A 27,315-nucleotide genomic window follows, 5' to 3' on the forward strand; every position below is an offset into this window, starting at 1 on the left:
CACCCTCAGTATAGTCTGACCCCATATCAGAGGTATGGACATAGCGCCGTGGTACATGAGGGCAACATTTACATCTGGGGAGGCCGCAATGATCGCTTTGTGTGTAACAAACTATTCTGTTTCAACTGTGGTAAGTCAAGTTTTGTCTATTGTTCTCAGGGTTCGATTGCCGCCCAGGGCGTCAAGAGTTCGAAGCTTCGCCCGGCCTATTGTTACCACGAAATAGAGTTTCAAGATTTTTTTTTTTTTTGCAAGATTCAATCGAACTTTGTACAAACCACGTATTTTTCTTGTAGAAGTTCTTTTTTGGCGTTATCTGAATTATTCCCAGGTACTTTCGGGATATGGCTGAAAAGGATTCCCATGATTCCTGACTGACTTTTAAAGGATTCCCATAAATTAAATAAATCGGTGCAAGAAAAAAAAAAAGCCACATTCGCTCATCAGCGTATGTATATTATATCTGGTTTCAGAGACACGTCAATGGTCATGTCCGGAGGTGACGGGCCAAATCCCAGAGGCCAGGGACGGACACTCGGCCTGTGTATATCAGGGCCGGATGTACATATTCGGTGGCTATATTGATGAGGAGACTCAGTTCACCCAAGATGTGTACGCGTTGGACCTGACTACTTTCCATTGGACTTTCATTAGAACTTCGGTAAGTTTGGATTTGACTACTTTCCATTGGACTTTCATTAGAACTTCGGTAAGTTACCCGATTTTGCTTGATTTCTGGAATTGCCGATTTCCTATGTAATAATTGAGTAACCACGAAAACACCATTGAAATTTCTTATAGACATAGTACCCCGTTTTTATTTTACACTTCATCTTTTCATTTCTCTTCCACCAGGGTGAGCCACCATCGTATCGTGACTTCCACACGGCCAACATTATTGACGGTAGAATGTACATCTGGGGAGGAACTCCTGGGAAATAGAAGAGAAAGAGAGAACACAAAATTGTTTCCATTTACTAGAAAAGGGAAAAATAAAAAGGTGTCTTTTTTATTTGCAAATAATTAATTAGAGTATAATTTAATGTATCGACAGTGTAGACAATTTGAATACCTTAGGTTTAACTCTATAAATTGAGACAACATACAGAGTAATATTTAACAGTGGTACTTTTCCTATAATTTTTTGACATTTGGTTTTCTTTAAATTGCCAAGGTGAAAACAAAGAAAAAGAGTAACATTTAACAGTAGTTGCTAAGATCATATCAGTCTATTCTGCTTAGCTTTTCGCTAGAATTTCAACCAGCTCCTATTTATTGACTCAGTGGCTGTTCCATGATCCAAAAAACTTTCGTATCGTCAATAGAATTATGTATCCTCAATAGTTGTCGTCACGAGACTGAATGCACCCCGAAATAGCACGTTTTGTCTCAAACGGTCACCTGTCCACATATTAAACACGCCCAACATAGTCTAACCTTGAGTGTTCCTTCGGAAACTTCTGCATTCAACGTGTTAATACCTCTAGCTTTAGTTTCAAACCCTTTACGCCAGAATGCGACTCCATCTCAAATAAAAGTATTCAAAATGTCGTACGTATGAAGGGGCATCCAGACTGAGCGGAAATGGTTAAGTCTGGAGACACCTTACCTAATTTGAAATTTTTGGTAACATAAACGTGAGGTATACTGGAAATTAATATCGATTTTTTTACATACAAAATTATGAATAGTTTTACTACCGCTAATAAATGAAAGAATAGATACTATTGATAGCAGGGTTTATTTTCATGGATTCAGTATGTTCCTATGATATCTAGGTAGGTACTGAAGTGCTATAGTTTCCTTTTTTTTCTATGACCATGTCCGGACAATTTTATAAATTGCATCATTAACTCGAAACTCTCAAATGGAAACTGAAAAATGAACTCTGCTATGTATTTGAATAATTTGGAAAATATAAACATTTATTTTATTTTTATAATATTTACCAGGGGCTCTGATTATAATATATTACATGCGGACAAAACATTTAATCTAACATAAATTTTGAAACAAAACGAAAAAAATGTACAATAGGGATTTTTTGTCTTAAAACTGTGCTCGAGAAGAAAGGTGCAAAAATTTTGAGGGGCGTGTATCCGAATTTTATGTACATGTAATAGGAAATGTCCTGAGAAGGCAGGAGACCTACAAGCAAATCAAAAAGAGGCGCTATTTTTAAATTATTGTTTGTGAATTTGGCACAAAGTCACCTATTTATTGATAGTACCTTGTAAATTACATCTTAAAATATGCCAAAATTAGTCAAAATAATTGCACGCAAGTGTAATAAATTAATACTGAAACATAAATTTGGCACAACGATATTTGAAATGAGCTTTGCTAACGGTGGAAACAAGCAAATTGCACACAGGAGACCTACAAGCAAATCAAAAAGATGCGCTATTTTTAAATTATTGTTTGTAAATTTGGCACAAAGTCACCTATTTATTGATAGTACCTTGTAAATTACATCTTAAGTGTAATAAATTAATACTGAAACATAAATTTGGCACAACGATATTTGAAATGAGCTTTGCTAACGGTGGAAACAAGCAAATTGCACTTGGATGACATATTTTAACACTTTTGGTGTTATTTCACTTTTTTCATTAGGGATAGCTTTCAGAGAATTGTGTTTCCATATATGTAACCTAACGAGATTGTGTGATCTAATAAGGTCTAGAAACAGGATTTCAATCACCTCATCTTGTTTTGCTGTGTGAGCATCCTTCATCTTTAATCCTGTTTCGCTTTATATCTCTTATCAAAACGTTATAGATAACTTAAAATCATCAGGAACTGTAAAAACTTTGGTAAATAACTATCGTGTCCTAAATTATTAGTATGTCATATTCTTCCCTTAGAAAAACGGAAAATTCAGTACAATAAATTTCATTTTGAAAAACTTAAACTACACCCGTTCCGAGAACGAACATTAACCGTTCGGGATAAAATCCTCCCCGGGCGGGTATCGAACCCCCAGCCCAGCGCTTACAAGGCAGACGCGGTACCAATCAAAGGTAACTGGGCTGGTCAAGTATGCTTAACACAGTTAAAATATTTTTTTCCCCCCTCATTAACGTTCATTTTCTTCTCCTCCCTCCCAGTCCCCTATCAGCCCTAGACAAGGAGAGCCGGGAACTGGTGGAAGCTTCCCGTCCGTTCATCTCTCCCGTCAACAACACCTCCCACCCCTACGATCCTGGATTTGGCGAATCCAACCTGGTAGACAACGACGACCTTCATGTCCTGGACTTTGCGCCATCCCTACGAACCCTCTCCCTAGTCGCGGTCATTGCGCATAACCTGAGTACGCGCAACCTGCCGCGCCAGTTACTATGGGAGGTGCGCGCGATGACGGCGGCAAATTCCGTGCGCGCCGCAAGCAGTAAGACGGGGTGAGTGTGGGATCCTGCGCGCGGGTTGTTCATTCGGATGTTCCTTGGACGATTGGTGAGACATTGAACTGGGGGAGAATAGTTGTGAGACATTGAACTTTAGGAGAATGTGTGAGAAGAGTTGTCGAACACAACTAACACATAGCTCTAATATAATAAGATCGAAACAAGATGGATAAAGGGGAGTGGAAGGGAGGGACAGACATACAGATAAAAATGGGAGGGAGACAAAGAGGAAGGAAAAATGAAGGAGAACGAAAGAGGTAGGGGAAGAGAGAGGTGTGAAAATGAGTAAAAGGAATTATTTGGAAAAACAAACGGCGGACCTGACCAGAATTTCTAATGGTGTTAACAGACAGAACTCCGGGGTCCGTAATGTTATTATGTGTAATATTTGCTACGGTAACTAGAGTTGAGTCAGCGTGGGTAGTGCTGCACAGCGCCAAGAACCAGAATGATTCAGGTTGGATTTTACCAACATTTTTTTCAGTCACTAGAAGGCCTGTTAAACTAACAGACTATTAAGTTCCATTTTTTTTTATATAGAGTTAACAGGGCTGTCAAGCTAACAGGGTGTTAGGGGCTAAAAAGTAAGTTGGTGAAACCCACAGTTAGAATAGAATAGGAATAGTTAAAGGTAGCAAAGACTCGAATGGAGTTATCCCTCCTGAGATGAGACTGCGAACGCGAAGTCCTTTTACCATAGTAGTCTAACCAGAAGGCCTTATAGAGCCAGCCTAGCTTAGTTGATAGTGCGTCTGCCTTGTAAGCGCTAGGCCGCGGGTTCGATTCCCGCCCGGGGCGGATTTTATCCTGATGGGATAATGTTCGTTCTCGGACCGGCTGGCTTTCTCCTATCCTGTCTTCCTTCTGTCTTCGATTTTCGGGACGATAAGACCATAGCAGTTACAGTTCCCTCTGTCAAACCTCTTTTAAAAAAAAGGCCTTATAGGTATATCTAATGGACATTTTAAAATAATAAATTCATTACTTGTCACTGTACAAGTACATTTCAAGCTCTAGCAGCTTCGGCAGTTCGTCTACAATGCCACAATCAATTCAAGTTCACACAAACTTGCCTTTTCTATTCCCACGAAGGTTTTTTGAGTCGATTTTTGTTTGCAGCGTCATTATTTTGTCTGCTTGTTTCGTTTGAAGATGCACAAAATGGTAATGCTTTCTGCTTCTCTTCTTCTCTTTCAATTTGTTTTAATTACATTCTTGTTCCGTGTTTTGCTCCGTTATTGCTGGGGTAAACTGCCAAAGATATTGCTTCCTAAGCACGAGAAATCTCAGGTATGTACGGATAGAGATTTTCTCTTGCTCGTGTAGAATTAAAGGAAACATTTTAAATACGAGTAAGTACTTCTTTGCCTTTTCTTGTGTTCAGAAGGTGATTTCATTGGGCTGACATTTGATTTTGGTTACAAAAAGTTTACGAGTGGATGCCCTTCGCACTCAACCTTTGCTATTTATTTAGCAAGAGAAATTTCAGGCTGGTATCCTCCCTGTTTTAAGCCCCCCAGTCAGACTAAGCTGGTCTACTCCCTGTTTAACGTGTCCCAGCCAGACTGAAAACTTTTCACTCATTAAAATCTGATACTTAGATATAATATTATCTACCTATTTAAAAAAATCTCCCATTCAGTGAGGACAACCACCATTTTAGAATAATAAAATTCTAAAGTCACGTGTCACGTCACAAAAGTGTTGAGGGAAATTCTTCAAATTCATCCTCTCACCACACAGCTACAAAACTTTGGATGGTGCCTACTGGCGTGAAATATTTGACAAAAAGCTGTTCGCACGTCCTTCTCCCTTATTTTTATTATTCAAAAGTTCCTTCAGATCCGACAAGTTGTCCTGAAAGTTTTTTTTTATTGTATTTCCCCTAAAAAGTTATATTATCATGCCGGAAATTTTCCAACTTTTGTCCAAAAAACTTTTTAGGTAGGTACCTACTTCTATAAGTCGAGGCAAGGCCCTTTTTTTCCGACATCTCTTGTTTTATTAATACTATACTTTTTTATTTAGATCCTTTTTTTTCGACACCTCTATTTTTTTAATACTGTACCTACTTTTACTTTTTATCTGAGTCCGTTATATCTTTTAAGGATGAACATGAAACACCTGAATAAGTACCCATTGTCCCTTCTCGTCTATTTATTCAGGGACAAACTACGGGATGGGCATGCTACGATACAGACCCGTAAAGTCCAATGTTAGATATAAATATACAGGTGTAATACAGTTTTTTTTCTACATTTTTTTTTAGCATAAAAAAAAAAAAAAAAAAATGTAAGCTTGATTACAATTAGAATAATTCAGGATATTTCAGGAAAATTTTTATTATTCAAAAGTTCCTTCAGATCCGACAAGTTGTCCTGAAAGTTTTTTTTTATTGTATTTCCCCTAAAAAGTTATATTATCATGCCGGAAATTTTCCAACTTTTGTCCAAAAAACTTTTTAGGTAGGTACCTACTTCTATAAGTCGAGGCAAGGCCCTTTTTTTCCGACATCTCTTGTTTTATTAATACTATACTTTTTTATTTAGATCCTTTTTTTTCGACACCTCTATTTTTTTAATACTGTACCTACTTTTACTTTTTATCTGAGTCCGTTATATCTTTTAAGGATGAACATGAAACACCTGAATAAGTACCCATTGTCCCTTCTCGTCTATTTATTCAGGGACAAACTACGGGATGGGCATGCTACGATACAGACCCGTAAAGTCCAATGTTAGATATAAATATACAGGTGTAATACAGTTTTTTTTCTACATTTTTTTTTAGCATAAAAAAAAAAAAAAAAAAATGTAAGCTTGATTACAATTAGCATAATTCAGGATATTTCAGGTAAATAAAAAGAATTCTAAAGTGTCCCTGAATTGTTTTACAGGTATCCTCGTACCTACATGCATAATAAATAAAGTTACTATGTTGCATTTCATAATTATAAAGCACCTAGAATACATTCCAAACCACTGAACTTGATGGAAAAACGCTATTAACTTTCGCTCTTCCATGTAAAATAATAACAATTATTATATCTTTCGTTACTTAGTGTTAAATGAGTGTATGCAATGGTAATAGAGGGGGGAGAGTGGGAGGATAAGGTAGAAAGAGGAAGGAGGAAGAGAGATAGTGTGAGAGAGATATAAAGAAGAGGGAGAAGAAGACGAATAAGGAAGAGAGGACGCGAAGACGATGAAAACGACTAAGGAGAAGAAAAAGAAGAAGGAGGAGGAGGAGGAGAAGAAGAAGAAAAAGAAGAAGAGGAAGAAGAAAAAAATGAAAAAAAAGGAGAAGACGACGGAAAATTAGAACAAGAAAACGAAGAAGTAACAGGACAAGAAGAATATGTAATAAGAAGAAGGAGGAAAAAGAAGGAGACGAATAAGGAGGTGAAAGAGAAGAACAATAAGAAAATGACGGAGAGGAAGAAACAAAGAAGAAGGAGAAGGAACAATAAGAATTAAAAAAAAAAAAAACTTGAAGTATGAAATTAGTCGAAAATAGGTAGGAAAAAATAATACAATGATTACAAAATTCCCTCCTCCCTTCTCTCTCCAATCTCGGGGATTTCAGCTCTTTTATTTCTCCTATTTCGGATGGGGAGGGGGAGAGAGAGGGAAGAGAGGAAAAATTGAGAGAATTTTTTGTGTGCCTCATGAGAACGTTAACTGGATTTGAAAGTGAAATTCCAAAAGGTAATGTTTGGATTTCGTCAAAAGTGGGACTTCTTTTTCATTTTATTTTACCCACTTTAACAATTTCTTGTCCTTCGTGGGGCAATCTCATTTTTGAACCACTTCCATAGTTCCATCGGATGAATTTTACGAACAATGTTGTTTGTTTGTTTCCGGAGATAAAGGATAAAATTTAATTTAATTCAATATTTGGGCCTACGTAGGCCCTGTTTTGCTGACGGTGCCCCACACACACCTTATTCCTTTCCACAGGGAATATTCCGAATATTAGATATGTTTTCCTTTAAAAAAAGTAATAATAATAAAAATACAAAATAAAATAAAAATAATAATGAACTCCCCCTCCCCCCTCACTTTTTTTTTTTTTTTTTTTTTTGGTTTGGTAGCGAAAAAAAAATCTGGTGTGAACATCACATGACTTTCCTTATCCTATTGAAAGATGCTTAATTGGGTGTTCTTCTATTGTAACTTTTACAATATCTCTAACCGTTTAGTCACTAACCAAAAGCACCTTTGTGTTGCATCCTTGTCACATTTGTGGACTTCATACCAAATTTCAAGTCTCTAGCTCATATACCGTTCCCAAGATATTATTGAATTACACCGAAAACCGCCCAAAAGCGGCCAAAATGCCGCCAAGCGTTGTACCGATCTTAACCAAAAGTTTCGTGTCGCATCCATGTCACATTTGACAGCTGCATGCCAAATTTCAAGTCTCTAGCTCTTACCGTTCTCGAGATATTTGTTTACAGACAGAAGGACAGACACACGGACCAATGGCTGAAACTTTGTATTTAGGCTCTAGGGACCTCAAAACGTGTTTTGGCACTGAAAACTGACCATCGAAAATTTGACCATTACATTACGTTTACAGACAGAAGGACAGACACACGGACCAATGGCTGAAACTTTGTATTTAGGCTCTAGGGACCTCAAAACGTGTTTTGGCACTGAAAACACCATCGAAAATTTGACCCGATTACATTACTTTCCTTCCTATAGGATAAGGAAAGTAAAAATTAAGTCGGGAGAAAAAATAAAGCATAGGTACCTATTGTAAAGAGAAACTTGTAAGCTACCAAACTTTCCGAAAAAAAAAAAAAAAAAAAAAGTGAGGGGATAGTAGGTCCTTCGCAATTTTATTGTTTTGTAAGAAATTACTTTTCCTTGAAGACATACCTATACCACAAAGTAGAATGGCAAGAAGAAGAGAAAAAGAAAAGGCTTGATTGTTTAACTTATCCTTGATTGTTTAACTTATCCTTTTGATTCTCACTTGTCCTTTTGATTTTCTTGTGATTTCAGAGAATCGAACCTGTCAGGCGTCGGAGTTCAGGTGTGGAAACAACCGCTGTATTCCCAACCATTGGCAGTGTGATGGCGAGTTTGACTGTAGTGACAAATCCGATGAGGACCCCGAAATGTGCAGTAAGTTACTGGACTAAGAATATCTATTAAATTAAATAATAAATCTTGAGACTGGACTAAAAATATTAAAATTTAAAATTCCATTTTTTTACTTTCTATTATTTTACTACATATTATTATTTATTCAGTTTATTATACCTATTATTTTTAAAATTCCGTTATTAATTATTCTTTATTTAGTCAATTTATTTTTATTCCTCAACTGTAGTAAAGTTAATTATGGGATGTGTTCAGGACAACGGGAATGTCCTGATGGGAGTGACGAACTCAACTGTGACAGTGAGTGGACCTTTTTTTCCTGAATAGGTTTGATGGAGGGAACTGTAAGTGCTAAGGTCTTATGGTCCCGAAAGAGAAGAGAGAAGGAAGACAGGATAGGAGAAAGCCAGCCGTTTCGAGAACGAACCTTATCCGTTCAGAATAAAATCCGCCCCGGGCAGGAATGGAATCCGCGATCTTACATTGCAGACGCGCTACCAACCAAGCTAACTAGGCCGGCTGAATATGATTTTAATTTTCCATTCTCTTCTTCTCTTGTGCTTTGGACTGGCATTTTGGGTGTGAACATCACACAACTTTTTTTTTTTTCCTGTTTGATTTTTTTACGATATCTCTAAATCTCTAACTGTTAAGGCCGAGGGCCACAAAGTGTGTTTAAACTCCGTTTAAGTTTTATTCTCGGTTTAATCAATCTGATTGCCCTAAGTTTTTTTTTTTTTTTTTTTTTTTTAAACCAAGGTGATCAAATGTGACCGGCGTACACATTTCGACTGCGGAGGTCTGAACAACATTTGTCTCCCCCTGTCCAAAGTGTGCGACAAACATCCCGACTGCCCTCTCATGCAAGATGAAGACCCTACCAAGTGCGGAGTGGATGAGTGTGCCAAGGACAATGGAGGGTGTCGTGGTATCAACATGAAACTGTCTGAATGTCGTTTGACATTGTGTCTAGATAAAATGACATTACTACCGTGACTTTGGTAATTTTGTAAAATAATGTACAGTCTTAGAATTAGGAATTAAGTTTTTATTTGTGCAATAGTGAAATAATTTATCAAGTTTTGTATTTAATCCACCTAATATGTGTACAGTAAAAATAATTTATCTTAACTTTTTATTTACTAAGTCCCTATCATAAATAAATGAAATAAAAAATCAACCCTAATGATATGTAGTTGATTTTCCCCCTATTTACAGCCGACCTTACTAAGTTTTTATTTGTGCAATAGTGAAATAATTTATCATGAAGTTTTGTATTTAATCCACCTAATATGTGTACAGTAAAAATAATTTATCTTAACTTTATATTACTAAGTCCCTATCATAAATAAATGAAATAAAAAATCAACCCTAATGATATGTAGTTGATTTTCCCCCTATTTACAGCCGACCTTAAGTCCCTCCTTTCATTTGTATAGTCAAAATTATATATAGCATGCAGATTTTATTTACAATTTATTACTAACTGTTTGCTTTAATTTTTATATAAATTGGGAACTCCTGGGAAATAGAAGAGAAAGAGAGAACACAAAATTGTTTCTAGAAAAGGGAAAAATAAAAAGGTGTCTTTTTTTATTTGCAAATAATTAATTAGAGTATAATGTATCGACAGTGTAGACAATTTGAATACCTTAGGTTTAACTCTATAAATTGAGACAACATACAGAGTAATATTTAACAGTGGTACTTTTCCTATAATTATTTGACAATTAGTTTTCTTTAAATTGCCAAGGTGAAAACAAATAAAAAGAGTAGTACTATTTAACAGTAGTACTTTTTCTATAATTATTTGCTAAGATCATATCAGTCTATTCTGCTTAGCTTTTCGCTAGAATTTCAACCAGCTCCTATTTCTTGACTCAATGGCTGTTCCATGATCCAAAAAACCTTCGTATCGTCAATAGAATTATCCTCAATAATTGTCGTCACGAGACTGAATGCACCCCGAAATAGCACGTTTTGTTTCAAACGGTCACCTGTCCGCATGTTAACCACGCCCAACGTAGTCTAACCTTGAGTGTTCCTTCGGACACTTCTGCATTCAACGTGTTAATACCTCTAGCTTTAGTTTCAAACCCTTTACGCCAGAATGCGACTACATCTCAAATAAAAGTATTCAAAATGTCGTACGTATGAAGGGGCATCCAGACTGAGCGGAAATGGTTAAGTCTGGAGACACCTTACCTGGTTGAGCAGAATGTTTTTTAAAATGGGAATTTTGTTTTAAATTGATTATGCGGTCCTGAATTCGATTCTTAAAGCACCTACAAGTCATACACCTACTAAAAAATTGGTTCTTATCTCAATCGACTTCTTTTTTCATACCCCTGTAAAGTGCACCTAGATCCCCCTTAAAGAAATTTGAAATTAGAAAAAAAAAAGAAATGAGACACGTCCACTAATTTTTCTGATGGATATGGACCTAGTCACAAGTCACAATTCGTTAATATAAATATGTAATACAAATTGTTCACTACTTCCCCACGTGTGTTGCACACGAGTCCCTAAACACTAAGGTTAACAAACGTTGACCGTGGTACACATTTGGATGGGTGCCTTCACTCACCTCTTCGCTTATACTGGTAGGATAAATCCTGGCTGGTGTGTAAGGATTTTTCTCGAGTGAGAATTGATCCTCCGTGGTTTTCCTGTAGACAGGATTGTCGAAATTCAAGTTGGCATTGATGCGATGCAAGTAGTGTCGATAGACGATGAGACAGATCTGTAACATGGAATAGAATAGATTATTGAAAAAAGGAACTGAAGCAACTGAAGCATCCACCAAATTTTCTTTCCTTGCATATTGCATATACAAATAGTTACAAGGCGTTCATATAAATTTGGTGTGATAAGCTAGAGGAAATGTAGACGATGAGACAGATCTGTAACATGGAATAGATCAATAGACTGAATAGATTATTGAAAAAAGGAACCGTAGATCCACCAAATTTTCTTTCCTTGCATATTGCATATACAAATAGTTACAAGGCGTTCATATAAATTTTATGTGATAAGCTAGAGGAAATAGCACATTGCCACGTTGAAGGCACAAGTTCCTATCAAATCACACAAATTAAGCAACCTTGTGTATGGTTGCTTTCTGGACGGGTGAGACAACCACGTACTGAGGTCGATCTGACATTAGAGGATCTTTTTTTCTCTCTAAATATTGTCAAAGAGACTTCTATTTGTTAATACAATCTAGTTTAGGTATATTACAAACTAATAAGCTTTTTTTTTATTTTAATCTTACACCTATCAAGCGTGGCGGGAGGCGCGCGAACGTCAAGAGTTCGAAGCGCCGCCCGGCCTATATTAACAAGTAGGACTGAAGCATCAATTCCAAACATATGATTGGCCCAAACCCAAATTGACCTCAGTCTGACTTAAGAGCAACAATTTTTGTTAATAAACGGGTTGGTATTAGGTAGAAAATAGCTACTTACCAGACCTGACAGAAGGAGTATGATGGTACAGACTAGGATGACCACAAACGCCACCATACCTGAGAGGAAGAATGAAGAGGAATAGGCACGGTACGAGAACACAGGAAATTAAAGAGGACAGACATTGAGGGTGGAAAAAATGGAGAGAGGACAAGGAAGAAGAGAAAGGAAAGTGAAAGATATGAGGCTATAAAAAAGTAAAAAAAAGAAGATACAAGGTAAAAGTGTAGATTGGACGTAAAAAATGTAAATTTGAATTACATATTTATGACGAAGCAAGAGCCTCTCAATTTTTTTACGTATCATATGTGATACTATCATACTGTAGACTTTCCCTGTGTGGTCCTCTAACTTCTTACAGCCTAACTTTGACAGCACAATTTTAGAAGACTGACATAAAATTAAAATATCTAGCCAGCGCTACAGTAGTCCCCCCACCCAAGTGACTTAGCTACTAAGTCTGAGCAAGTTCATTTTTAGACAAATAGGGAGTTCATCTTCCACAAAATGGGAATGAAATTTGTCACGTGACCTATTGGAATGAGAATCTACAGATCCCGATTTTATATTACTTTCCTCCCTTCCTATCTCTTTCTCTCTCTCTTTCTCCTCCTCTTTCTTTCTCCCTATCTCTTTCTTCTTCTTCTTCTCTCTGTCTCTCTCTTTCTCTGCCACAGCTCAAGAAGATGTTGCTCAATAAATATTTATTTTAAATGAAATATGATGCTCAAGAATTCCAAATGAAAGCTTAGAGGCAAGAAAGAGAGCAGTGGCGACTTGAAATAGTCTAAAGTGAGTAGCGAATCTGCGGGAGCAAGAATGGTAAGGAGTTAAGAGCTTAAATAAAATAAAATAAAATAAAAAATGGAGGGGGAAACACCCCAATCTGCCAACCCTGGGTAGGTATTAGGTATTTTATTTTTTATTTTCTGTATCAATTCTTTCACAAGCCCATTAAACTTTGAGCTGAATCCTCCTCGTCTAAAACTATACCGTTCCAACTCCTCCTACTCAAATAAAATTTCACAGATTTTTTCAAACTTTCTCAACCTCAGTTCCACCTACAGCACTGAGAGAGAAATAAATAGACCGAAATGAAGTACGCGCTTCAAATAATAATTTTCTGCTCAATACTGTCCATTTTAGACCATCCTTACCTTGAACTTTCTGATTGTCACACTGAGAGACGCGTACTACGTTTATCCCTGGGGATAATGGCATTTTAGGCTTGGCACAGGGTGTTAATCAAAATGTTGAATGGACGAGTTCCTATGATGTTACTTTAACTCATTGTCTGATCGTTGTTTTTCAGTACTGGAAATATCCATGTGCTCAAGTTATATTTGACTCGGATCCTGCCCCCGTGGGTCGCCCTATACCCGCTCAAATTGAAGAGATGTCTCAAGCCATGATTCGGTGAGTAAAAACAAAACACTAGTGGTTCTGTGAACTGTATACCTCATTCAGACCGAAAATGGATCCCAAATTTCAAGGATCGACGTGCGTAGATGTAAAAACATGCGTTTTCAGCATAAAACTGATCCTTGTTTTTCATTTTTTACTCACAGGGTAAGTAGGTATGCGGTCTTGTGGAATAAGTTTTAAACATTACAGTAAAAAACTTGAACAATTTTTTTCCCAAAAAAAAAAAAAAAAAAAAAAAAAAAAAAAAAAATGCTTTCGTGTTTTGTTTTCGGAGTTTTCAAGTTACTTTCGCTATCAAACACCTAGGTTAGGTAGGTAAGAAGATAAGGTATTTCTTAGGTAGATACATAAGTAGGTAAAGAAGGTAGTGGTTGTTGGTAGCAAGGTAGGTGGTAGGTAAACGATAAAGGACGGAGTTAGATAAACTGTAAAATCAAGTCGGAAAGACGCAAAATTCAATTGAATCTCTCCCGAGTGCTCTCTGTTTAATTCATCTAACAATGATAGATTAAGAGAGGGAGACACATAGACAATATACTATCCCTATGGATATTCCTTTGAGGAGGGAGGGAGAGAGAGATGGGGAGAGAGAGAGAGAGAACAGAGAAAGAGAGAGAATTAGTGGAGACACCAAAACTCCATTCACGCAATCATCGGAAATACAAAGCCCAAGATCAAAAGAGATGGAGAGAGAGAGGGAGGGAAAGGAAGAGAAAGATCTGAAAGAGGAGGGAGAGAAGGAAAGATAGGAAGAAAGAGGAAGGGAGAGAAGGATATGAAGAGGGAGAAGAAGACAGGGAGAGAGGGAGAGAGACAGGAAGATAGGAATAAAGAGGAATGTAGAGAAGATACAGAGTGGGAGAGAGATAGACAGGTCGAAAGAGAGGAGAAAATGGAAGTAAGAAAGAACAAAGGCAAACAGACAAACGAACAGACAGACAGCAAGAAGCAAAAGGCAATCTTAGTACCCACGTATTTATGTATTTGTCACCCCACTGCACCAATCCATTAGAACTATAGTTGAGTTCAATGAGAAGACACCCCTGAGCTATAAGCCCTAAGTCAACACAAGAGAAACGCTTTATCACCGTCATGATTAATACCTTCTGATTGAAACTTCACTATAACTTCTGGTGCAATATTTATTTTTATTCTTAAGCAACTTTCCCGACCTCTTTCGTTCTATCGGCAACTTTTTGCGCTCCAAGGGCGAATTTATGGGGATGAGAGTAAAAAGGACTAAACTAAATAGGAGAAAAAGACCAAGTACCACCTACTAAGTGGGATGAATGATAAAACAGAGTGGATGATTGGAGTGAATGAAGGAGAAAATAAAAGAAAAGAAGAAGCAGTAGAAGGAGAAGAAGATGAAGAAGTACGAGGAGGCGGAGGAGGAGAAGAAGAAGGAGGAGGAGGAGGAAAAGAAGAAGAAAGGAAAGTAACACAGAAATTTGAGGTATTATTGGCTAAATTGAATCACCCAAAAAAGAAGCAAAATAAGATGAAATTTGAGATTTTAAGGTCTTGAATTTTTTTTTGGGTAAATTGCGTTACCCAATTAAGTGAACCTCTTATCAATAATGTCACTATGTCACCCACTCAGATGTCAAATAATTAGACATCTATCACTCTCGTTAAGCAATAAAAATAGCTTTGAGTGGGCTGAGCCACTAGCAAAGGATTCGCAAGAACCACCCCAATTACCTGAAAATCTGAGAAAAGTATAAGTTACCCAATTAAGTCAACCTCTTATCAATAATGTCACTATGTCACCCACTCAGATGTCAAATAATTAGATATTATCTATCACTCTCGTTAAGGAATAAAAATAGCTTTGAGTGGGCTGAGCCACTAGCAAAGGATTCGCAAGAACCACCCCAATTACCTGAAAATCTGAGAAAAGTATAAGATAGAAAAATTAATGTCAGAAATTCGGTGGTAAAAAATTTTCACTGGAAAAGAGCGTCAGGATAAAAAATGGCAGAATACAGAGGAAACACCTCTGAAGAGTCTAATCTTATGGCGTTCTACCATTCCGAGTATACAGGGTGGGCTTGTTGTCAATATCACATCTGGTATGTATTGGAAACTGTTCAGTAGGGTTCCTAGACATAGTAAAAGGCCAAAGCCTTAAACTTCCTATTTCGGAATCGTACCAGTCACTAATTACCGTACCAGTTTTGGGTTCTGCGATAGTAATAAAATTACTTTATGAAAGCTCTTTTTTTGCGAACTACCTTGTAGTCATGACTACTACTACAGCACTGCTAACTATGTACAGAACTAAATTTGTTTCCAATTTTTCTGTAGGAAGATAGAAAAATTAATGTCAGAAATTCGGTCGTAAAAAATTTTCACTGGAAAAGAGCGTCAGGATAAAAAATGGCAGAATACAAAGGAAACACCTCTGAAGAGTCTAATCTTATGGCGTTCTACCATTCCGAGTATAGAGGGTGGGCTTGTTGTCAATATCACATCTGGTATGTATTGCAAACTGTCTGTAGGGTTTCTAGACTTAGTAAAAGGCCAAAGCCTTAAACTTCCTATTTCGGAACCGTATCAGTCAATAATTTATTGAGTTTTGGGTTCTGTGATAGTAATAAAATTACTTTATGAAAGCTCTTTTTTGCGAACTACCTTGTAGTCATGACTACTACTACAGCACTGCTAACTATGTACAGAACTAAATTTGTTTCCAATTTTTCTGTAGTTGCACCACCCTATAACTTTTTTATATGCATATTTTTCCACTCTTCTTTTTTTTTAATTTAGAACTTCTAGCTTTAATTCCACTCACTGCACCTCTCTCTCTCTCTCTCTCTCTCTCTGTTTTTTCTCTTATCATCTCTCTCACGCGTTCTAGTCCCAAATTAGAAAATAAATAACTCAGAGGAGTTTTTTTTTTAATTTAGAACTTCTAGCTTTAATTCCACCCACTGCACCTCTCTCTCTTTCTCTCTCTCTCTCTCTCTCTGTTTTTTCTCTTATCATCTCTCTCACGCGTTCTAGTCCCAAATTAGAAAATAAATAACTCAGAGGAGCAATAAAGAACGAGATATGGCTCTCATATAATATGCTGAGCGGAGGAAATACGCTGATAAATAGGTGAGAAGATAAATTAGAATAGATAAGACTATGCGAGTACCTCCTAGGTACTTACCTACTTGAAGCACACCTATGTATAAGTAATTAGGTACGTACCTACTTGAAGTAGGTACTTGATAAATAGATACTAGAGCACTTGGATATAGAAAAGAAGAAGTGGTATTCAAGAAAATGATAAATTGGACCAAAATTTGTGTGTACGAGAAACGACTAACGAGATAATTATCTAAGAAGTAGAATAGAATAGAATATAAAAGATAGTTTTATTTGGTAATTAGGTACGTACCTACTTGAAGTACTTGATAAATAGATACTAGAGCACTTGGATATAGAAAAGAAGAAGTGGTATTCAAGAAAATGATAAATGGGACCAAAATTTGTGTGTACGAGAAACGACTAACGAGATAATTATCTAAGAAGTAGAATAGAATAGAATATAAAAGATACTCGTAGTTTTATTTCTGTTTTAATACATAATTATGTATTACTTAGGGTTACCCATTCATATGTAGGATTACCCAGAAGGCATTTTTTCAAAGCAGGACATTTTTCTAAATTCTAAATTTGTCCAAAATTCAAATAGGTACCAAGTTAAACAACAATTGTCGATATGAGAGGACGTTATTGTTAAAGTCTTAGCTTAGGCAAAAGAATCTGAGTGAGGTCTACAGTTCACAGAATCACTAGTTTATGTTATGCACAGTACATGTCAAACAAGAAAAGGAAAACCAACTCAAATAAGTATGTGCTACCTACTCATATTCTCATTTCTCTCTTCGACGTCATTCCGCCAAGGCAAAGTTAACCCCTATGGCCCTGAGGGGTGGAATAGTTTGACCCATATTTTATATAAAATATGTACTCATGCCCATACATTACATGCAAGGAAATATTCTCCATGAGTTTCAGAAAATTGACCGTAGAGCGGCTCAGTATACGGAAAACTAAATTTGTAGTTTTCACCTTTATACCGACTTTACAGGTTCTCTTCTTCTTTGCATTTCTCGTCCCAAAGGGACCAACGTTTGTCAATATTTTCGTTAGTTTTGACCTTTAGAATATAATAGAATATACCTGTTTTGCCTGTCCGAATAGGACTGAAAAGTCGATCCCTTTACCCCAGCAGTCTTATTATATCCTTAAGTGTGAAATGACACATCCACTGGAAAAAGTTAACTTGACATCTCCACCAATCAGTAGCCAACGTCCATACATAGCACGTTGGCTCTATTTCCTTACAAACTACCATCTGTTTTCCTACTACATTATCTCATTAGGTTCATGTCTCATAATGCGATGTGAATTTTCCTACTAGTAGATAGGTAGATAGATAGTTGTTTTCGGTCCGAATTTTCAAAGCCGAAATTTTTCGTACCAATTTCAAAGCTCAATAAAAAATTCAATCAAATTTTCTCCTAGATAGACAGTTAGTTTAGGTCCCAATTTTCAAAGACGAAAGTTTCCGCTTCACTTTCAAAGCTCAATAAAAAAAACCACCTTATCTTCAGCCGCCCCCTCCCCGTCAGCATTTCCCCAGTGCGTGCACCGTGCAGTCTATTTTCTTTTCCATTTTCCATATCGATTCTTCTGACAAAAACTTCCAAAGTTAACTTTTACCGCCCTCAGACCTCAGCACACACGTCAGCCCCAGAAGTTGTGTCTTGAACTTTTTTCGGAACATTCAAAAGAATACACCAATGTGGCTGATGCTTTTTAATATAATAGAAAGTACAAAGTTGCTTCAAATTTTGAACGAACAGAGGTCTAAGTTTGAACTCGACGTCCTCGGCGAAAAGTGGAAGATGGAAAAATCACTGTAGTTTGTCTCTTTATTTGCATCAGCATTTGTCCAATTTTGCTGAAATTTGGCAAATATGATCAACACATGAAGAAAATTTTCTCGTTAAATTATGGGACCGATTGGACCTTCGAGGGTTTCGTAGGGGTCCTATTTATGAAATTATCAAGTCCGATTTTCATAAAAATTAAAATAACATTTGTTTCAGGTTCTATAAAAATCCATAATACCTAGGTATGTGTGTACGTCTGTACGTACAAAAACGGTAACGGTATAGGTAGTGAAATACTTGAAAATTTCAAATTCATCACACAAATTTATAACAAATACTTATGTAAATACCCTCCGTCATAAATCATAATCATTATTTTATTTAACATCATTTTCCCCCATTACCAAAATAAACACAAAATGTTTATCGAACAATTTTACGAGTAGGTAGACGAGTCAATACTCATTCAAATATAATGGATGGTTTTGCTGTTGGTTATTTGATTTGTTCACAGTCTGACCTATTTTGCTGTCTGTTTTGAGGACTGTCGCGTCATGCGTTAAGCTACGTTCCCACTTGGGCTACATTTGCCGCGCGGCACGCCAGGCTGCAAAAGTCGCCTAAATGGAAACGTAGATTTAGACATCAATACAGTCAAACCTGTCTAAGTGGGACCTGTCTAAATGGGAAACCTGGATAAACGGGGAAAAATATCCAGTCCCTTGGATTCCCAATCAGACAAGTTTGACTGTGTGGTGACATATCCACCTGATGATGATCCAATGATCGAAATGCGCATCGTGTAATTGTAAGTAACAAACATGGTATCTTAAGAAATATGTTTGATCTCTCTCTCTACAAATAATAAGGAAAGTAAAAATGGCCTTCTTAATCTATTGTCGATGTCGTTTTCTACATCGCTCCTGAGATCAGATCATTGAAACCTTGATTTTCCAATGACAAACTCAAACTCTTCAGCCAACTGACAATGTAGTACCTAATTAGGCGGTGGGGAAATGTGTAAATAGGCAATAAATAATCCCTCGTTCATAATAATCATAATCCAATTTTAATCTCGTATTCAGAGAGAGTGAGATGGGAGACATTTTCCCTCTTAATTACCATCATGCGTCATTGTCGTAATAAAATTACGTGGGTTTTATTCAATTTCAAACCGGTATATAATCTCATTGTGATTTCATGTTGATGGAAAGTGTTTCCTGTAAACAGATTTACATCTCGTTGTTTACTGTCGAAAATTACCACCATCTGAATTAAAGTCCTGTAAATCACAAGTACTTGGATAAAACTTACTGTAATATAACACTTGCTGAGAAAAAGGGCTCCTAGGAGATCAAAAAGAAAGCAGGAAATTTGCCTTATGTGAAGTACCCACAAAGGAACAAAGTTTGATTAAAATATTATTGTTGTATCTGTTACACGGGCCTGAGCGGATAGCAGCTAAACCTAGGATTTCCAGTAAGGTCTAGAATAGAGAAGAGAGAATATGCCTCCCTTCTGTTAACATTTCCCGGTAATAGTACAGGGATATCCTAGGTCTTACCGGGAAATCCTGGGTTTACCGTCTCTCCGGGCTTATCCCGTAACATTACAAAACTGGATCAACCTTTCCCAGAGTTTACGGAACACTCAAACAGACTGACACTCGTTCCTGGTTCCTGTTATCCTGTTTGGAACTAAGCGTCCCTAATTTCGAACCTGAGACGTCCCCAAATCCCACGCCCTTACGTTCCCAAAATAATCCAGCCAATTTGCAGCGCTCATAAAAAACGTCTGGCTTGTAGTCTACCCATCTATTCGTTACAGTCATGTCATGCAAAAAACAGTACAGAATTTCGTTCCAGTTACAAAAAATACGGACGACTTTCATGCAAAAAAATATCGTTATTAGACATTATTTATTTATTTTTCGCTAGTAAATCAGAACGTGCATGAGCATAAACGGGGTTATACCTACAATATTGTTTACTGTTTCTAGGTACCTACCTACCTACCTACCCTATGGAGGTAAAGTACCTACCCTATGGAGGTAAGGTACCTACAAATCCGACAATGCTAAAATGGTGGGTTTATAGTTTATGGGGAAGCGAGTTTATCAAAAATACATGAATTTCAGCTTCAGTTTATTTGAAAGGTCACACAAAATGTGGATGCTCTGAGCTCTGACTTACATTTGAGGTAGATAGGTCACCTAAATGCCCGGAAATGGTTTTCCTAGTTCTCCGTGTTTTTCAGCAGAGCCCTCAGCGCTGAATTCTTTAATACAAGCTCTATGTTGGTTTAATTTTAATTAATTTTCACCCCGATCTTTTCGCCTTTGAAATGACCTACAGCTATAGCGTTCCACCATTCATTCCTTCTGTCTGTCTGTCTCTCTCTCTCTCTTTCTTTCTCTCTCGCTCTCTCTCTTTCTTTCTTTTTCTCTCTCTCTCTCTCGAAACAATTCAATTCAATACTATTTATCAAGCGAGAATACAAACAAGTATCTACCTACACAATTATGTGCGCTTGACAAAGTCCAAGTATTCGAAAAACACGTCGCGTCGAGCAAATTTAACCAAATGAGGGTCAATATTCACATGCTGGGTAGGAAAACCAATGAATTTTTAAAATCTTGTTCTTTACTATTGGCCTAGGCTTGGCCAATGGCCATGAAAATGGTTTGAATTAGCCAAGGTTTATTCAAGTTCATTATTTTTCTCCTTTCCTGCAGGCCAGGCTCCGAAAACTTGGAGCATCCCTCCCAGGAGTGCAGCACTGTTTGGGCTCTTACCCCCCCCTCGATAAAATCCTAGATATGTCCCTGGGCGTGAGTTCAATCAATTTTGTCCTCAATAAAATTAATTCCACCACGATCACAGTCGTAGTCCTGCTGGAATAAAGGGACTTTTCAGCCCAATTCAAGCAGAATAAATAAACGCTATTATTCCTAGGTATATTTAATGACAAAAAAACGTGAAAAATGTGCCTCTTGAGAAATCTGTAGTATGCTGTAAACACAGTAAACTGCACCGTTTCGTCTGCCTACCTCTTCCTCCTCCGCTATATGGAACATAAAATGCTCTTAACCTATTAAAACTATCTTAACCGAGCAAGTTTGTATAATAAATGCAAGACGTGTATGACATTGTAAAGCCCTCTAGAATACTCCAGGTACTCGAGTAAACGTTATATTTATAGACAAGTGGGTAGATATGTAGACAGGTGGGGTAGGTACTAGGTAGGAAGGTAAGTCTTAGATAGGTTGGTAGGTAGGCTTTACTATGTCTACTTTCCCTACCTCGCTGGGGAATATTAAAAATGGCGAACCCATCAGGGCCGTAAATGTTACCATTTTTCAGTGACGTGTTCAAATTACTGGCTTGTTCTTCACCTACCTACATAATAAATTGTCTGAATAATTGGACAGCATTAAGCTGAAAAGAACCGCCCATATGGGGAATTGCCTCATGGATGGTTCTTTTCGGCTTAAAGCTGTCCAATTGTTCTGGAAGGGGGAAAATACGATTTTAATTTACATATAAGTAGGGGATCTGCTATTTTCTTTGGGTGCTAGGTTGGTAGTAGGCAGAGCGCAGAGGTACATGGCACTGGCACAATAGGCACATATGTATTTCATTTGCCTTTTCACATTTTTACCTACTTTTCATTTAGATATACATTTTCTCAACAAGATTTAGACTTTCTCCATTTAGATTTTCTCAACATCTTCTATCGCCCTATCACTCCTTTTCTCTGTCACTCACTCTTTCATTCTCTTTACTTTATCACTCATTCTTCCATTCTCTTTAGTTCTCTCTCCCTCTATCACTCACTCCTCCATTCTCTTTTCCCTCTTTGTTGTTCTTGACTCATGAGTGCCGTTTTCTTATCTCTATATTATTGTCTCTCTTGTTGTTCGTCTCTTGGGCTTGTTATCTTTTTGTTGTCTCTTCGTTTCTTCTCAATCGCCTCCATTCTTCCCTCCACTTTGTTTTTATCTCCCTCCGTAACTTTAAGTTTATCTCTTATCTCTCCTTTTCCCTTTTCCACATCATCTACTTTCTCCTCATACCTCTTCTCCTCCCCGTTCTCTTCATCTTTCACCTTCTTCTCCTCATCCAGTCATCCTCCAATTCCCCTTCCTCCTCTTCCAAATTCTGCCTGTTTATCTTGTTCTCCTCGAACTCCTCCACTTTCTTTTTTTCCACATAGTTTTCTTTATATCGTTCAACTTCTTATTTATCAAGATGAAGAATATTGTGATTTGTACCCCAAACTAACTACTGACAAAACAAGGCATCCAAGGACAAGACAAAACTTTTTGGCTACTCATATCGTTCTGATGGAGGATAATGCTAAACTCTCTGGTTTCTACATCCAATAAAAATAGACTCTTGAGCTGAAGTGGAGGGTAACCACTGAGATAACGCCGGAGGCGTTCCTACCACCTAAACCGAACGAACAGAGGTCTAAGTTTGAACTCGACGTCCTCGGCGAAAAGTGGAAGATGGAAAAATCACTGTAGTTTGTCTCTTTATTTGCATCAGCATTTGTCCAATTTTGCTGAAATTTGGCAAATATGATCAACACATGAAGAAAATTTTCTCGTTAAATTATGGGACCGATTGGACCTTCGAGGGTTTCGTAGGGGTCCTATTTATGAAATTATCAAGTCCGATTTTCATAAAAATTAAAATAACATTTGTTTCAGGTTCTATAAAAATCCATAATACCTAGGTATGTGTGTACGTCTGTACGTACAAAAACGGTAACGGTATAGGTAGTGAAATACTTGAAAATTTCAAATTCATCACACAAATTTATAACAAATACTTATGTAAATACCCTCCGTCATAAATCATAATAGCTCAGACCGTCTGACAGGCCTAGAGCTTCAAATGTGGTCAAATTCTCAAAGAAATCAGGATAAATTCCATGCCTCGCCTGCGATAGAATCCGCGCACTCCTGTTTACCAGGCGAGCGCCTCGCGCCTTGACCGCCAAGGCAGTTTTTTTTTTTATCAAAATAGGACGAGATTGAGGGATTTCCTCACAGACCTCGCGTAATGTTGGGAACGAAAGTTTAATCAAAACTTTCCCAGACAATGCTTCACAAAAAGTAGTTGAGCTTCACAAAAACTAGCTATTCCACTCAAAAGTTTCACCGAATTGCGGGAACGACATTAGTTATTCAGGATTATCTTCGCAACCAAAAGTTCTTCCTTTTCGGGCTTCCCAAAACTGGCAGTCATTAAAGCCTCTTTAAGTTAATTCGAATTTATGTACCGATATGATTGTGGTCAGCTAGGTACCTTTCCATTTTTGAAGGAATGGTATCAGTCGAGAAAACTATCCTTAAGGCTTCAAGTCAAGAGAACTCTTATAGGGATGTTCAATATTACCAACCTAATAAAAACAGCTCTTTTCTGGGAAAGGTCCCTCCATCTTTTCTGGGAAAGGTCCCTCCATCTTTTCTGGGAAAGGTCCCTCCATCTTTTCTGGGAAAGGTACCTCCATCTTTTCTGGGAAAGGTACCTCGAGCTCATCTCCTACGGGCAACGATCCTTATTTTAAGATAACCTAAAAAAAAAAAAAAAAAAAAAAAATTTTGTTCCTTTTTCTTGGTTCTTTATGGACTTGGAACAAGGGAATCTATAAGGCCACCCATAAGCGAGCGAACACATCTTGCTTATCACACATTTTCAAGTGGGATGTCCCACATCCATGAGAAGGTACGAATGGTTGTCTCAAGAGGACTTGTAATGGTCTTAAGACTCTTAGTAATTCCTTTATTCACTAGTTTTTCCTCAACTTTAAAAGTTCCTTACTTTTCAAAGAATCATCCCTAAAGGGGATTTAGCTAAAAAGGTACTTCGAAAAGAGTAGTCACCTAATGTTAATACCTTCAAAAGATTATGTATGAAGCCCCATTAGGGACTCTAAAACTTCAGGTCGATGTTTATCATCGCGGATTATCTAGGGATTCAGTTTAATCTGAGATTGATCTTGGTATTCCTCGTTTAATAAGTATAGGAATTACCTAGGTTTAGGTATTAGTATGAGTATAAGGGAAAAATTGTCTCAATCCCGAATTGGTAAACCTCACCTCAACATTCGTGAGAAACAGGTTAGGGCAAAAAAAAGGGCCGAAACAGGACGTTCTGTTGAATGTGGTTTCAGTATCTTTTTTCCCCACTAGGCTTGTCATAACCAGACCGCTGGAAGGGGGAAAATACGATTTTAATGGAGCAGTTGCAATTGGGAAATAATTATTAATAAAAAGTCAATTCCTGGGTAAAAAGTTGTGAAAAATCCAAATCTGAGGTCAAAACTCCGAGAAAGTAACTTTAAAAGGTCGAAAATTCAATTTTTAATAGCCGTTCTATTGAAAAAAGTCAAAGAGTTGTGACGTCAGACTTCACGTAAAAATGCGCAGAAACGCTTGCGCACAAACAAACGAAGTGGGAGTCATGAATTATGACGTCATTGCTACTGGAGCGTATGTCGTGACGTCAAACTTTACAATTTACCGGTATTTTTTAAATCGATTTATCTCGGTATCTAGAAGTCGTAGAAGAAAAAGAAAAAATCTGTTGATCCTCATTTTTCCTGCTCTATGACTTTGAAACATCACCCAAGTAAGCGCAACTGATCTATTTACAAATAAGTAGGGGATCTGCTATTTTATTTGGGTGCTAGGTTGGTAGTAGGCAGAGGTATATGGCACAGGCACAATAGGCACATATTTCATTTGCCTTTTCACGTTTTTACCTACTTTTCATTTAGATATACATTTTCTCAACAAGATTTAGATTTTCTCCATTTAGATTTTCTCAACATCTTCTATCGCCCTATCACTCCTTTTCTCTGTCACTCACTCTTTCATTCTCTTTACTTTATCACTCATTCTTCCATTCTCTTTAGTTCCCTCTTCTATCACAACTCCATCATTCTCTTTTCCCTCTTTGTTGTTCTTGACTCATGAGTGCCGTTTTCTTATCTCTATATTATTGTCTCTCTTGTTGTTCGTCTCTTGGGCTTGTTATCTTTTTGTTGTCTCTTTTCGTTTCTTCTCAATCGCCTCCATTCTTCCCTCCACTTTGTTTTTATCTCCCCCCGTAACTTTAAGTTTGTCTCTTATCTCTCCTTTTCCCTTTTCCACATCATCTACTTTCTCCTCATACCTCTTCTTCTCCCCGTTCTCTTCATCTTTCACCTTCTTCTCATCCAGTCATCCTCCAATTCCCCTTCCTCCTCTTCCAATTTCTGCCCGTTTCTTCTCCTCGTCCTCCTCCACTTTCTTTTTTTTCCACTTAGTTCTCTTTATATCGTTCAACTTCTTATTTATCAAGATGAAGAATCTTGGGATTTGTTCCCCAACTAACTACTGACAAAACAAGGCATCCAAGGACAAGACAAAGCTTTTTGGCTACTCATATCGTTCTGATGGAGGATAATGCTAAACCTTCTAGTTTCTACATCCAATAAAAATAGACTCTTGAGCTGAAGTGGAGGGTAACCACTGAGATAACGCCGGAGGCGTTCCTACCACCTAAACCCTAAATGCATAATGCACCCCAGACTCTCACCTAGGATTGGGACAAAGTGTAAAGGTAGCCACACACTATCGAAAAGTGTAAAGGTACCCAGTACCCACACACTATCGGAAAGTGTATACGTATAAATGGACGCGTAGAATAATAATGATATTAATTATCTAAACGCATAATGCACTCCAGACTCTCACCTAGGATTGGGACAAAGTGTAAAGGTAGCCACACACTATCGGAAAGTGTAAAGGTACCCAGTACCACTCAGACCGTCTGACAGACCTAGAGCTTCAAATGTGGTCAAATTCTCAAAGAAATCAGGATAAATTCCATGCCTCGGCTGCGACAGAATCTGCGCACTCCTGTTTACCAGGCGAGCGCCTCGCGCCTTGACCGCCAAGGCAGTTTTTTTTTTTATCAAAATAGGACAAGATTGAGGGATTTCCTCACAGACCACGCGTAGGTGCTGGGAACGAAAGTTTAATCAAAACTTTCCCAGACACTGCTTCACAAAAAGTAGTCGAGCTTCACAAAAACTAGCTATTCCACTCAAAAGTTTCACCGAATTGCGGGACCGACATTAGTTATTCAGGATTATCTTCAGATGGTTCTTCCTTTTCGGGCTTCCCAAAACTGGCATTAAAGCCTCTTTAAGTTAATTCGAATTTATGTACGGATATGATTGCGGGATTGGGCAGGGGCTCCAATGCCCGGAGGCGATGGTGTTCCCAGAGGAAATGAGTCCCCAATGCGGAGAAATAAACGGGGCTTCGGTCCCCCAGGGTGAAAATTCACCATTGAAATCCTTCCCCCCCCGATTAGGGTGTAATGTCGGGCCTGTTGATAAAAACTTACAAAAGCCACACAGTTTAATACAGAGGAAACTTACAACTTTCCCCAGCGAATTTATGTTCCCAGAGGAAATGAATCCCAAATTCGGAGAAATCTAAGAGGGGCTTCGGTCCCCTAGGGTGAAAAGTCACCATTGAAATCCTTCCCCCCGATCAGGGTGTAATGTCGGGCCTGTTGATAAAAACTTACAAAAGCCACACAGTTTAATACAGAGGAAACTTACAACTTTCCCCAGCGAATTTCAAGAGTTATTTTACACTACAATGAAGAGAACTTTCTTTAGGGGGAAAGGTATGAGAGCAAAAATGCTCTTCGAAAATTTCTGATAGGTATTTCTTCCCTTTCCTTCTCCTTCCCCTCCACCTTTCCTTCTCCTTCCCCTCCACCTTTCCTTCTCCTTCCCCTCCACCTTTCCTTCTCCTTCCCCAAGAATGGAGAGAGAGGACGCGCGAGAAGAAGAAAGAAAAAGAGGGGAGGGAGAGGAGACAATGAATCAACGGAAAGAAACGAGAAAGAGGGAGAGGAGTATAAAGGGGAGATGAACAGAAGGCGAAAGGAAAGAATAAACGGATGACGAAGAACAAGAAGAAGAAAAAGAACAG

The 27,315-nt window shown here is 37.7% G+C and overlaps 2 protein-coding genes and 2 long non-coding RNA genes across 4 annotated transcripts; 1 reads left to right on the forward strand and 3 right to left on the reverse strand.

The window, feature by feature from the left end:
• Nucleotides 1-3: 3 nt before the first annotated feature.
• Nucleotides 4-3,529, forward strand: LOC103512176 (kelch domain-containing protein 3; the record flags this gene model as incomplete). Its single annotated transcript, XM_026825735.1, has 4 exons — nt 4-130; nt 474-661; nt 856-939; nt 3,028-3,529. Coding segments are annotated over 4 exons (777 nt in total), but the record flags the coding sequence as incomplete, so codon positions are not given.
• LOC113468657 lies at nt 1,639-2,914 on the reverse strand. Its single transcript, XR_003392324.1, has 2 exons — nt 2,380-2,914; nt 1,639-2,148 (listed from the first exon to the last, which is right to left on the reverse strand). It is a non-coding gene; the product is annotated as an uncharacterized LOC113468657 (long non-coding RNA).
• A 5,963-nt stretch (nt 3,530-9,492) lies between the features above and the next one.
• On the reverse strand, nt 9,493-10,722 carry LOC113468658. Its single transcript, XR_003392325.1, has 2 exons — nt 9,934-10,722; nt 9,493-9,744 (listed from the first exon to the last, which is right to left on the reverse strand). It is a non-coding gene; the product is annotated as an uncharacterized LOC113468658 (long non-coding RNA).
• Nucleotides 10,723-11,000: 278 nt separating this feature from the next.
• Nucleotides 11,001-12,053, reverse strand: LOC113468653 (low-density lipoprotein receptor-related protein 8-like). Its single transcript, XM_026825736.1, has 2 exons — nt 11,989-12,053; nt 11,001-11,264 (listed from the first exon to the last, which is right to left on the reverse strand). The coding sequence occupies exons 1-2, from the start codon at nt 12,043-12,045 to the stop codon at nt 11,016-11,018; spliced, it is 306 nt and encodes a 101-aa protein (XP_026681537.1). The 5' UTR covers nt 12,046-12,053; the 3' UTR covers nt 11,001-11,015.
• Between the last annotated feature and the right edge of the window lie 15,262 nt (nt 12,054-27,315).

The sequence above is a fragment of the Diaphorina citri genome, unplaced genomic scaffold, assembly GCF_000475195.1.
Source record: "Diaphorina citri unplaced genomic scaffold, Diaci psyllid genome assembly version 1.1 scaffold805, whole genome shotgun sequence".
Taxonomy (NCBI): Eukaryota; Metazoa; Arthropoda; class Insecta; order Hemiptera; family Psyllidae; genus Diaphorina; species Diaphorina citri.

Coding starts and splice junctions, on each gene's coding strand:
- LOC113468653 (XM_026825736.1), bottom strand. CDS start 12,045: ATGGTGGCGTTTGTGGTCATCCTAGTCTGTACCATCATACTCCTTCTG. Junction 11,265..11,988: donor TACTCCTTCTGTCAGGTCTG/GTAAGTAGCTAT, acceptor TCCATGTTACAG/ATCTGTCTCATCGTCTATCG.